At 38.1% G+C, this 14,190-nt stretch overlaps 2 protein-coding genes across 3 annotated transcripts; both read left to right on the top strand.

Annotated features, from left to right (window-relative positions):
- Positions 1–1,390: 1,390 nt before the first annotated feature.
- LOC131944357 (uncharacterized) lies at positions 1,391–6,656 on the top strand. Of its 2 annotated transcripts, none has more exons than XM_059304916.1 (3): positions 1,391–1,438; positions 4,725–4,970; positions 5,144–6,656. In XM_059304916.1, exon 3 carries the CDS (start codon positions 5,161–5,163, stop codon positions 6,055–6,057), a length of 897 nt encoding a protein of 298 aa, XP_059160899.1. In that variant the 5' UTR covers positions 1,391–1,438; positions 4,725–4,970; positions 5,144–5,160; the 3' UTR covers positions 6,058–6,656. The 2 variants fall into 2 exon arrangements, with proteins under 2 accessions (XP_059160899.1, XP_059160898.1); XM_059304915.1 differs by having other exon boundaries at positions 1,398–1,438; positions 4,906–4,970.
- Positions 6,657–10,030: 3,374 nt separating this feature from the next.
- LOC131944355 (perivitellin-2 67 kDa subunit-like) lies at positions 10,031–13,508 on the top strand. Its single transcript, XM_059304912.1, has 3 exons — positions 10,031–10,096; positions 11,210–11,461; positions 11,907–13,508. Exons 2-3 carry the CDS (start codon positions 11,219–11,221, stop codon positions 13,395–13,397), a joined length of 1,734 nt encoding a protein of 577 aa, XP_059160895.1. The 5' UTR covers positions 10,031–10,096; positions 11,210–11,218; the 3' UTR covers positions 13,398–13,508.
- Positions 13,509–14,190: the final 682 nt, after the last annotated feature.

The following is a 14,190-nucleotide window of genomic DNA, read 5'->3' as shown; positions in this document are numbered from 1 at the left end:
GTGGCTGGGTGTAGTGTGGCTGGGTGTAGTGTGGCTGTTTGTAGTGTGGCTGGGTGTAGTGTGGCTGGGTGTAGTGTGGCTGGGTGTAGTGTGGCTGGGTGTAGTGTTGCTGGGTGTAGTGTGGCTAGTGTGGCTGGGTGTAGTGTGGCTGAGTGTGGTGTGGCTGGGTGTAGTGTGGCTGGGTGTAGTGTGGCTGGGTGTAGTGTGGCTGGGTGTAGTGTGGCTGGGTGTAGTGTGGCTGGGTGTAGTGTGGCTGAGTGTGGTGTGGCTGGGTGTAGTGTGGCTGGGTGTAGTGTGGCTGGGTGTGGTGTGGCTGGGTGTAGTATGGCTGGGTGTAGTGTGGCTGGGTGTAGTGTGGCTGGGTGTAGTGTGGCTAGTGTGGCTGGGTGTAGTGTTGCTGGGTGTAGTGTGGCTGGGTGTAGTGTGGCTGGAAGTAGTGTGGCTGGGTGTAGTGTGGCTGAGTGTAGTGTGGCTAGCGTGGCTGGGTGTAGTGTGGCTAGCGTGGCTTGGTGTAGTGTGGCTGGGTGTAGTGTGGCTGGGTGTAGTGTGGCTGGGTGTAGTGTGGCTGGGTGTAGTGTGGCTAGTGTGGCTGGGTGTAGTGTTGCTGGGTGTAGTGTGGCTAGTGTGGCTGGGCGTAGTATGGCTGGGTGTAGTGTGGCTCATTTAGTTATCCGTGTTGATGGGGATACAGTTGAAATAATCGAGTAATAAAGTGGCGTATCGTTTTAACTGCAGAATCGTAGATTATCAGTTTTTAAGGTTCAGATCATTTTCCTGAATGGTTTCTCTCCTGCTTGATTTTTTTTTCCCCAGATGGTTTGCTGTACCCAGGTAAATAGCACTGTTTGATCTGTACTCGGTACTGTTTGTGCTAGCAGTCAATCGCTCACAACTGACCAGGTAGTATTTTATTTAAATGAATATTTCTTTCATTAGTTATTTCCATTTTGCTTGCTTACGTTAGCATTTGTAAATCTATTTTACCCTGCTGTAACTCTAAAACATTCATTTTGAATTGTTGTCCTTTAATTATAACTCGTACGTTTTATTTAGCATTTCTACATAAACTAAACATTAAATTATAGCGCAGTATCCTTTCACTTTGCAAAGTCAAATGTAAAAATAAACAAGAATACCTTACTTTCTGGTCTAGATATACATTCACACGTGAGTAAACTACTAGACAAGGTACCATCATCAATCATGTGCTGTAGCACGCAGTCCTATACTGTAACTAGCGAGTATAAAACAATCAACCCAACAACCTCAAATTGGAGAGTCCTTGTTGTGTTTCACTCGGGTCGTACTTGGCACAGTTTTTCTACGCTATCTAGGTGTTGACATCACCAGAGACCTTCAGTCTGTGATAAACTTAAAACTTTTTACAAACATTGAAACTTAAACTTCAGAATGGATCCACGGATATCAATAACACAAGGTAATTACAGTTATAAAGTAGTTTTATTGTCTCATGTATCCACCCTTTAGAATCTGACAGTTCATGTGACCTCGACAGATGTCGTCAGTCGATTCCACATGCGCTTTTAATTTTTCTATAACGTGAATTAGATTCAAATTACTTTGGTGAATTCGGGCATGCTCTACGGACTTCTCTTGAATTTGAATCTGATGCTTTCAGATTATTAGATATGTGCTCTAGCTCTCCTCCGCTAGGCTATTCTTTTAAAAAAATAAATTGAAAAGCTTAAGAGAAGTAGACAATCTCTCTAAGGCAGCTATTTAGGATTTTATTAGTTTTGTTACTTTTTGAGACCTATTTCTGGGTAGCCAGGAGCAGCTTACTCCACTTACACGTACGAAGCCATTTGTGCCTGTATCACATGTTCTTCAAATCTAACGTGTAGACAAGTCTTACATTGAAGATGATTTGTTCAGTTATGACTAAATTTTTGCTTCAAATGTGACTGCTACAGTTTTGACGAAGTCTTAGCATTAACTATGTGGCTGTTTATGGTCTTTTACTAGCCTGCTAGGTACATAATTGCGAATGTTAGACGTTTACAAATTTTATCAGTCACAAGGTATTTTGCATGTGATTGATTCCACGACAAAAAAATCTTTTGTCCTGATATCATTTGTCCATAAGACATTTTATCGGGGATATTTGTCCTGAGATCATTTGTCTATGACATATTTTGTCTTGGATATTTTATTTTCTGCGATCATGTATCCTCTTTCACAGTGATGTGAGTTCCTTTAATAAGTATAACATAGAACTGGAGCGTACTTACGTTTTATCTACACGACTTTTTCACCAATTTAATTGAACTATATATTCTTCTTTCTTCTTCTTCGTCCTTAATTTAGTTTATGTTGGAGAATTTAAACAACACGTCCAACTTCGAGCATGAAATGGACTGCGGTCCCAGTTCTGCGGGTACCCCATATAGTTTTTCCGTCAGTAGGGTGTATAGGGGTCAGTGCTTAAATCGCGCATGGCTATATAAGGAACAGTCGTGAAGTACGTGCTCTGTATTCTCCGGGGCATGCCACATGGGCAAGTTTCGCCATACCCAATTTTAATTTTTTATGCAAGTGCTGTTTTTGTCTATTGTGGCCTGTTTTGAGTCTGAAGATATGTACTCTATATAGTGTAATCGTGTAATTAAAATCTCTGCCAAAAAAAAAAAACTTCAAACTTTTACACTGGACTCAGTGGCACAGATCACACGCCAATCTTTCCCCTTTTATACCTTACTGTTGCTCACCAATGTCAGTGAAAACAATCACGGAAAGCATGCAAAAATAATTCTAATGAATCGCTCAGGTTATAGTTACAAAGACGTTTGGTAAAGGACTCACTGCCACATGCCTCACCATATCTATATTCAATACCTTTAAAACAACAACAAAGATTATACTTTGGTCTGCATACGGCGCTGTTGTTTTTCAAATGTACTTGCGACCCATGATATCTTTAGAGAATGATAAAGTTGATTGCGTCTGTGAATTGTAATCTTAATATATAATGGCCCATGTGCGCACTTCTCTCTCTCTCTGTCCGCAAAATATTTTCGCCGGACATCACATCAGAAACTGCAGCGATATATGAAGAACTTTATACGGACTTTTATTAAAAATAACATGTTAGATGTTTTAAATGTATAACCACAATTTTATTTTAAGAAGAAAAATAAAAAAAATAAAGGCGTATTCGAATGTAGAAAAACAATTTTAATTATGCAACCGGAAATGTCTTTAAACTTGGGACAAGAACGCATTTAACAATGGCGTCGCTTATTGTTTACACTAAAAAAGAGCACGAAATTGATGACGTCATCTTCCGAGTATAGAATAAAAAGAAATGAACTATTTCATACAAATATTAGCTAGATCTACGTACGCTATAAAATTTATACAATACAATTTTGCATGGGCTAAACTTTAAAAAGAAATTCTATTAGGATTCTAAATCTAGATATTCTAGATCTAGATATTCTAGATCTAGATCTAGATCTAGATCTAGATCTAGATCTAGATCTAGATCTAGATCTAGATCTAGATTATCTAGATCTACGGAAAAATTAGACTTACACAGATGTAGACCCTACCTAGATCTAGAATCTATTCAAATAATACAATTCCATACTAAGGTATTTCAGGCCTTAATTACTTTATTGAAATCTTTGTTTACCTATGCAATTTGCTAACCTCTACAATATACAAAGCAAAATTGTCGGGTGCCCGATAGGGCACTTCACGGCGCCGCAGAAGCTTCAAATTTGGCAGGATCTTGCCTTTGGGCGACAGAACACGGGGGCCGGTTGGCCGAAAAGTCTACGATGTGGGGGTCAAAACTTACCTCGACTGTCCGGCGCCTTATATGAGCTATAAATCGAAAAGAATGTCCACGTAGGAACTTCTTCATAACTCCTGAGGTCTTAGACCGACCCTCGGGTGAATTAATTATGCATACAAATTCTCAATGTTTTCGAAAGCCTAAGCGAAGCTGGGCAGCATGCCTAGTATCTATATGGGGGCTTACTGATCGGCTGGGCTGAGGAAGGGACACCTGGTGCCACTTTTCAACAAAGCTAACTTTTGGCATAATTTTACTCAAATATTCGTTGAAATCAAATTAGTACAAAATATTAACACATAATTCACTTACATCGCAACATGAATACACATTTTATCCTAACCATGGTATAGTTAGGATCAAGAAAATGATGACCATGTCCAAAGTCTTGTGAAGATATTAAATAATGTTTTGTATGCATTTTTCTGTATAGCTCAACTATAGATTTTTTTTAGCACAGGAAGGAAGTTATTTAATAAATCTTCGCTTGCATTTGTATGTTTTATTGTACATTGACAATCTACCAACATAAAAAATGGAAACAATCATAGCCGTAATAATGCTCTGTTCCACCTAACTCTGTCACAGCTTCTCCTTACTCTCCTCTTATAATATAGAGGCCTATCGACTTATTACGCCTCACAAATGAAAAATCAAATAGCAAATTGTCAATCCTCTCAGGAAAACAATAGGCCTTTAGACTTCAGTACAAATTATATGTTTTAATAAATGGTTATTTAGTTTATAATTAAATCGAGAATTGTATGTCAATTTAGGTCTTTAAGCCCATCTTACTGGACTGAGACATTTCCGTTTACCAGTAGTAGTACTTTTTGCTATTTCTAATTACCCTCAACAAAAATCTAGTACGTGCACTATTTGAGTTTGGTTTTTCACCTTTCAGGTTGAATCACTCCAGCTGCCTAAGAGAACCCTTTTGGAAACTTTAGCAAAAATCCCCCCAAAAATAGTTAAGAAGAAATGTAATTTTAAGTCCTTAAAAATGGTCAGGTAATTAAACAGCAGATAATATCATTATGTATTACTTCCGGATTGCAATGTGATATACCCACAAACTGTTTCAGATATGGCAATCTTCTATTATAAAGTAAAGATATAGTAATTGCACAACCAGGTGCGTTTTTTCCAGGTAAGTTACACTATAAAGATGTAAATATATTTAACGAAAACATAAATATGTAATAGATTTAATATCTTAATGGTTTTCTGTTAAAAAATATTCAAATTAAATGCAAATTAACATTACATAATGTAACATTTCCTTGGATATATAAATAATGTTTTGCTTTTTTGTTCTTGAAGGAAAGCATAATGCTGAGATGTGCTATGGAGGAGAAGCTGATCTACACACACATGTTACTGGCTGTAAGAAGAATCCAGGTCACAAAGGTTTTATACCTCTTAAAGATTTCAACACAAATTGTCTCCCATCATATTACCATGACGACGAGATCGTGTCTGAGACAATCAAAACATTGGCAGCCCTAACTGTCCAGGTAAAGACTAAATTCACCAGTTTAGAGAGACCAGAGTTTTATCCAGGCACTCAAGTTCCATATCCATGTTATAATGACAGAGGTAGTCACGTGATAAGGATAGGGACGGGAAGGGTGTGTCGTGTGGACAAAAGAATTGAGAAGAGGGGAACTTGTCGTTGTGCTACGTGTCAAGTCTCTGCCACACCCAGCAAAGTGTGGAGGGAGATTAATGTGTTGACAGCCACACACGTGGTGTTTGATGACAATGAGGCGAGACAGACCAGGTGTGTTTTAGGTTTTGATGACAATAAAAGTCCAGTGGTCAGTCTTGATGGCTGGGAGATGTTTGGTGGGGGAGACACTGAGAGAGACTGGTGTCGGTTGAGTTTTGTAACATGTAACTTAGAGTTGGTTGATGAGTTTGACAAGATTTGTCGGCGTTTTATATATCAATGTAGGGCAGTTAGCAACAAATACAGGAGATTTGATGATGTGGACAAGTTGACCGTTATAGTGTCACATCCTCATGGCTGTCCTAAACAGGTATCTGTAGGACAATGGACACACAGACATGAGATTGATGACACCTGGACTAGGTACTGGTACACAACATGTACATGTCCAGGTTCCAGTAGAGCGACTGTTTATAGGCTTGGATGTGGTGGTTGGATGTCTCATCACCATCCCCACAGTGGATCAAACTCTGTAGGAAATTACAGTGGGGAATATATGTACTAATGTAACTGTTCACTCACCTCTCTACTTGATGTAAACAAATGAAATGACAGAACATTTCCCATCATTAAACTGTTTTTATAAGATTTTATTACATAACAATATCGTTAAATAGAATGATAGGTTTTTTTGTTTTTTTTTAAACAATTTTTAATTTCTTACTTTTTTATGCCATATTTAATCTTTTTTTTTTATTACCTTTATGAATGTGTGCAAATTGTTGTCCTATAAAAGTGTTAATTTAGATGCTTAGGTCTAGATGGTCCTATCAGTAATCTTCACAAATTGTACATAAACAGAAACTAAATTCTAAAAGGAAAACATCTTTGTCCTTTTGCCACTTTCACGATTTCAAGAACAAGTCAAACGGTCAGGACGGAATGAAACTTTTTTGTATACCTTTATCAATAAATTTTTATTTTAAAAAGTAGAAGATTAGTACTTCGCCCAGAAAGAGTGCTCGAGATTCATCGATTTTTCCCTTTCGTGAACAAGATACATGTGACAGATGAAGTAGAGTTGTGTGGTTCATTGATCTCGGCGTAAGAGCGAATGATGTTGTTAGCGCTATGTCTTTGTTTCTCTAGCTTGAGCCCAGTGTTTCTTCCAGACTTTTTTCTCCGGGGGGGGGGGGGGCCCTTGAAATGTTTAGGGGGGAGGGTAGACACTGTTAAAAGTAAATATTTTCTATATAAATTATATAAATTTCATTTCGTTTGGGTGGGGGGGGGGGGGGGGCGGTAAAAAATTTTCGGGGGGGGGGGGGGGGGAAGAGCCCCCCTGAAGGGATGCCTGGAAGAAATTCTGCTTGAGCCTGGTGCTCATTAGATAAGAGCCTTTGATTTGAACACGTGACTTTCGTATTAGCAGTCTTAAGTCATCACCATTGACTATTTTATTTTACTCCATCATTGCTTCTAAGTGTATAATTATGTATTCTGTACCAATCAAGATGATGTTGGTAGTGAGTGTACCAAATAAAGTAAACGTTAAAATTGTGGAAATGTAGCCTGGCTTACTTGTATAGAATGTAATATCACAGCATCGGCATCATCAAAGCTAACCATACCTACATAACGTTATTCAAAAATATAATTCCACCTTAAAAAAGCTGTTCATATTTTATTAAAAAATTTAGTAATTCGATATTTCGATATTGTTTTTTTTTTCTCTCTGACCCTTAGGTTTACGGCCGGCAAAGAAAAATATGTAGTATATAATAATGTATAGTTTACTTTTCCGTGGCTGATCATATCAATAGGTAAGGTCTAACGACAGGAGAGCTAAGTCACGACAGGAAAAAAGTTATATAGCAGGTAACTGATATGTGGAACTACATCATGGACAGGATTATTTTAAGTCATATAGATATTCGACTATTCAATTGCCCTGTATGCTAAAACACGGGTAGTGTGAAAGCGTTCACGGGAGTGGTTGTGGAACTTTGTAGCACCAATATAGACACACCAAACATAAAACGCTTGAGTTAAGTTCAGTTTAATCTGATACATTTACCTGTTCCTAATCACAGCCAAGCTACATATCACTTCCAATCGTGATCTCAAACTGCCATCTACATTTACCGATATACACTATTATATAGCTTCTTCCTCTCGCTCACAACACGCCCGCTGTCACTCGGCCAGTAGCTTCCCGTGTTACCCTCGTTCACTCTGTACAACATACATGTTAACACACCCGCCTCGCGCTAAATACCACGGTGTACACGCTCATGCGAAGAGATCCATCCCATGCACACACCTTTCATACACTTCACATCACTACAGACACACTGTAAATTCTAATTAACTAAACCAGGTAAGTTATTGAATGTTACGTGAACTAAGTCACAAGCAACGTAACAATGTTAAATATATAATTAATAATGCAGCGTATTTAAAAAAATGTTTTTTTTTATTAAACCGGCTTGATACAAGCAGAATCCAATATCATGAATAACAAAACCAACAGTGAAATTAACAAAGTGAAACTAAACTTATAGCACCTAAGAGCAGGGGATCTTACAGCAGAAAAGTGAGAGAAGTTTTACAATTACCGACATTAATCTCAGCGTTAGACTTTTAATATAAGCCTTTATACGTAAGGCAAGAAAAAATAGCACATATTCATGTGCCTGCAAAGATATAGTACAAAATATAGAACATTGTTTTAACAAACCATAAGTCAATAATAACTGCAAGTATGCAATAATAAGCAAAGTTGCCGTCGACATTACTTGTGAAACCCAAAACAAATGAAAAATTGTAAGAAATATACCATGCAAGGCAATCATGAATAACAGCAACAGTACAATTGTAATTCTATGTGTTGTGACAACAGTACAATGTTTCAACACACATTTTTTTAACATTGCATAAAGCTATAAAAAATTCCCAAATTATGGATCCCAACTTCTAACATAATCTTATCTATACAAGCAACGAGAACCTGGGAAAATATTAAAAGAAATAAAAGTATCTTTTTAAAAGATTAATGGAACCATGTTGGCAATGTTACATTTGATTTTTTTTGGAAATAATGTGTCTTTTTATATAATATTTAAGTAAGTCATAAACAAGCTTCAATATTGATTAACTGAGCATCTTGCAGCAATTAATAGCAAAGCTGGTTTTAAGCTAATTTAATTATATATGCAATGACCAACTAAGAAATTCCACCTTCTGTCTAAGTTATGCTAAGTGACTGGTGGAAACTAAAAATCGTGTTGGTGGCAATTAGCGGTATATCACCTATAAAGCAGACAGCTTATCTCCTAAAAATGTTGCTAGTAATATTGGAAGGTAGCTTCATCAATGAGGGTGTAGGTGGGTTGAACTTCAGACGCGTCTTATTCGGGCCAGGTACTTAGTAAGTGAGAGTGTGGGTGGTTAGGTGTGGTAAGTCCGATTCGGTCTGTACGGGGCGAAAATTAGATTTTGAAGATAATAAAAATATTGCAGACTGTGTCAGATGCACATCTGCACTATTTTTCGTTGTGTCAATCAGTTGAGAACCAAGAGGAATTTTTCTCTCACAGGCATATATATTATCTTTTGTCACGGGCGAACACTTCAGGTTTACATACAATGATTGAAAGTGTGGGTCTCTGAGCTTGAGAGGCATCTTTTTTATTAACGTTCATTAAACTTTTGCACCCCTTTAGAATAATCTCCCTATAAAAAAAAGCAACCTGTTTTTTTTCAATTTCCAATTTCACTTTTGAAAAACTGTCGATTTGCTGATCACTATGGAGGTGCTTATTTTTAAATATTGCAACATATCGCAACAAAGGGTACTGAATTAGTCTCTGTAGCCAAATGTCTGCAATACTCATTTTTTCTAAGTTATTGTCAATGTATTTAGCTGTATACAAAGAAGAAAAAAAGGCTATTATAGCTAATTACTTCCTAAATTACTTTGTTGAGAAGACTTTGTTAAGATGTTAAAAATTAAATTTCTTTATTTCATGACTGGCAAATAATTGACTTGTGTAGGTGTTAAAAGCCTGTTTACATTTATTGTATTCTTTTCTGATACTTCTCACTTTCACAACTCTAACAGTTTTTTAACACAGTAACTGATAAAGACTTTATTCTGCTATTTAAAAAAAAAGATTTTTTAAATTCCGATTTATAGTTCAAAACGTTTCTAACTATAACATTTGTATAGGAAATTAAATACATAATTTGCTTGGTTTTATTAAGAGTTGCCCTGTACAAATTAAATGTGACTGTTACTTCTTGTTTACAAACATGTAAAATGATAAAAATTACAAGCAAAGCACCATACAATTGAAATGAGTAAAAACTGTATAATTTACATAGGTGTTATGTAATAGAATCTGTCTTGCAACATATTGCAAAATCACAATTGGTTTAGGAGGATTGCAAAATATCTCGCCTTGAACTGTTAGAAATAATATAATACCTGCCAGGCCTGTAATTGCTGTATCCACACCTCGTGTGACATCAAACCTATTTAACAATGCAGCATTAAATCTTGTTCATAGAAGGTTACTTCATACCGACAGTCCATCGAAGCAGTGAGTTTTAAAAACATTACTAAATATGTGTGCCTTAGCTTATAACATATGTTGCTCGTTTGTGATAGTGTTTTGTATATACTAGCGTACTCGTTGCGCGTTTGTGCAATCTAGTTGTACACAGCTAAGTGACACAGCACTTTCTGCGAAGGGTTTTATAAACGCTTTACCGTTTGTGTTTTATTTAGTTTTCTATAACTGAGTTATGTAACTGTAAACAGTGCATGCACAATATTTGATCTTTACTGTTGGTTAATCCCCCTCCGTAAAGTGATGTGTCAAGGGTGTCACTGGGTGCTCTCATGAGCCACCGGTTAAACTACACCACGTAGGCTCTGTGCATCCCCTGATTCATTTTAGTCATCTAAAAGTGGGCAACTGTGCCACTGTTGTAATGTACTCTTTTACTGATTTCAATTGTATGATACTTTGCTTGTATGGCTATGGCTATGGCTATGGCTATGGCTATGGCTATGGCTATGGCTATGGCTATGGCTATGGCTATGGCTATGGCTATGGCTATGGCTATGGCTATGGCTATGGCTATGGCTATGGCTATGGCTATGGCTATGGCTATGGCTATGGCTATGGCTATGGCTATGGCTATGGCTATGGCTATGGCTATGGCTATGGCTATGGCTATGGCTATGGCTATGGCTATGGCTATGGCTATGGCTATGGCTATGGCTATGGCTATGGCTATGGCTATGGCTATGGCTATGGCTATGGCTATGGCTATGGCTATGGCTATGGCTATGGCTATGGCTATGGCTATGGCTATGGCTATGGCTATGGCTATGGCTATGGCTATGGCTATGGCTATGGCTATGGCTATGGCTATGGCTATGGCTATGGCTATGGCTATGGCTATGGCTATGGCTATGGCTATGGCTATGGCTATGGCTATGGCTATGGCTATGGCTATGGCTATGGCTATGGCTATGGCTATGGCTATGGCTATGGCTATGGCTATGGCTATGGCTATGGCTATGGCTATGGCTATGGCTATGGCTATGGCTATGGCTATGGCTATGGCTATGGCTATGGCTATGGCCTATTTTAAACGTCGGGAAATTAAAGCGATGATTTTGTTGTCATGTTGATAATTTACAGGTCACAGAGATGTTTAAAAATTTACTTTTATGGTTCCCTGTTGTCTTGTCGCTAGCAGCGGCTAAAAACTGCACCAACTTACCACCTGGGCTGTCAAAAATAACCAAAGGTGTTGATATCTCGAAATTTGAATTTTTTCCACTCGACATTGCTCATGACGACGGTTTGTTGAGTCCAATCTTTCAACTGACATGTGACCAAGAAAAGCAATGGCTGAGTCCTAAAGGCGTAACGTACGATATGCCTGATCAGGTGTGTCACACAACAAACTCTTGTAGTAAATAAATCAGATTTCACTCTGCGAAATTTGAAAGTATTTTATATTATACATCCAGTTAATTAATAATACCTGCTTGTTAATATATAATATTTTTTTCTCTTACATTTTACTTAGAAATGTATTAGTTATCACATAGCAAATTTAAATTGATTAAGATTGACTATTTAGTAATTTATATCATGTTAACATTTTTCGGGCCAGCGGCCTTCATACAAGTGACTGTCGGGCATTTGTCGCATTCGAGCAAGTGTCCATTCGGCATTTGTCCCATTAGGGAATATGTCAATTCGGGCATGTGTCGCATTCGGGCATTTGTCGCATGCGGGCAAGTGTCCTTTCGGACATTTGTCGCATTTGGACAAGCGTATATTTGAGAAATCGGCTTAAGTGTCATATTGTTATTTTTATTTTAACCAGATTTGGCAAATTAATTCTGATCCCGGTGGATACATGTCATCTGAAGTCACCTCCTACACGTCCTACACTGAAGTCAGAGAGAGCATGAGTTCTAATGCAGGTCTAGACGTTAATATCGGAGAATTTGCTTTCTCAGCAAGTTCTTCCTTCAAGACGATGCAGAGCTACATCACCAACGATTCTAGATATTTGACTGATGTTACGTCATTTGTCGGGGTAACCTATATGAATGTCAACCCACCTGAAAATTTGACGTTAGACAACTTTCCCGAAACCTACATTGACACAACCCTCACTGGGACCTATGAAAGTAACCCTAGCGCTTACAACAAATTTATTGAGGTTTACGGCACGCATTATTTTTCAACGGGAAAGTATGATGGTTATATACGAATGTTGTTTGAGACAACGAAAGAATATTTTTTAAACAAAACGGAAGACAATATCGAGACCAATGCTAAAGCTTCCTTCAATAAAGCATTTTCTGCCAGTGCTGGGGGCTTAAACTCAAATGTAAACGTGGACGAAACGTTTAATTCGAACACCAAGCAAATAAGTAGATACTATGGAGGCGACCAGAATCTCCAACAAAACGCTGATGGTTTCTCACAGTGGCAGCCGACAGTAGAGAACGACCCTTGGCTTTGCTCTGGCAAGTTGAAGCCCATTAGTGACTTAATCAAAAACGAAACAAAAATGACATCCATGGAAACGGCCGTCAAAAACTATTTGATAAGAAGCTACCTTGGAGAACTGGAGTCTCTCATCTATGCAGCTAAAATAAAGTCTGATAATAGCATAATCAGTACATTTTTGGGCCGACTCAACGATCTGAAGAACAGCAAAGAAGTCAGTGAAAGTGCCGTTGTTGCATTGTCTAGCGATATTGACGAATACCTTAGTGTTCCTAATTGGTTTATATCGACAACAAAATTATGTATGCATTGGTCGGGAACCTTTGACGGGTTCCAATGCGGTGGGGGCGGCGTTACTCCTCAAGACCTTTGTGCCGACGTCAATCAAATGACCCCTGTATACAAAGACTGGACGGATTGGAGGTGGGGAGGCTGTAAGATGCAATGGGCGATCTTCACAAATTGGACCAACCCCCCTGCATGGATGAATCAAGTAAAGATGTGCTTTCAGTGGCACGCAGAAGACGATATTTACCAATGCGGAGGAGATGCTGGTGAAATATACTGCGCTCCGATAAACCAAAACACTCCTGAGTATTTTGATGACACAGGCAGTCGCAATGGTGGATGCCAAATGCGATGGATGATTCAAGTCCCTGACAACGCACCATACTGGATGAAAGCCGTACAGATGTGCTATGAATGGGCAGCAGAAGGAGACGCTTCACAATGTGGTGGTGACGCTCCATCACACCAGTGCATCATCGCCAATGAATGGACCCAGTACTATCGGGATCAGACTGACGACCGATGGGGAGGCTGCGATATGAAGTGGGGCTTGAAGACATCATTCTAACTTCAAGACAACGTTTTGACTTTCATTTCTAATTTTATTCAGATCTGCGTTTTCTTCCTAAAGCCTGAACCAGTTGTGGTTACCTTTCAACTTAGCAAAATAAAGAAAACTAAATATTGAAATTTTGATTTGTATATGTGTCACACACACACGTACGCACACGCAAACACGCACACAGACACACACACACAGACAACCAAACTTACAACATTTAAATTAAAGATCTTTTTCATTAAAATACACGTCACCTACATATACATGCACGCACACACACATACACGCCTGCTCGCATGCACACACACTAAGATGATACTTTAAAGTACACATCACGGTAGTCCAAACATGACATCAGTTGCCATCGTAGACTGTAACACAGCAGGTCATTTGTAAAACTAATTAGCCCTAGACTGTAACACAGCAGGTCATTTGTAAAACTAATTAGCCCTAGGGAAAACAATTTAATACTAGTATTTTATTCAATCGTAGTAGAATAATAATTCTAAACTAATGTAGTACAATGCACTAATCATTAAATACTATAGCGCCTTTTCCTTAAACATAATTGTTGTACATTCTACAAAATAACTGGCTTAAGTAGTGTTTTAGAAACAAAAATCAATCACGATACTTTATTATTACAAGAATCTTTAATTCAAGTTTCATACACAATTTATTATCGTTGTTTCGCATTACGGGATATTAAACTCCTCAATTCACAACCATGAACTTGACATCTATTGAGATATCCCACACAGCAAATCAAACTACATCCACAATCTGATAAATAAAAACT

This window comes from Physella acuta, unplaced genomic scaffold, assembly GCF_028476545.2.
Source record: "Physella acuta isolate Inbredline_101_S28 unplaced genomic scaffold, ASM2847654v3 ptg000489l, whole genome shotgun sequence".
In the NCBI taxonomy this organism is placed as follows: Eukaryota; Metazoa; Mollusca; class Gastropoda; family Physidae; genus Physella; species Physella acuta.
The sequence above is the reverse complement of the archived record's forward strand: the minus strand, read 5'-3'. Positions and strand labels throughout refer to the sequence as shown.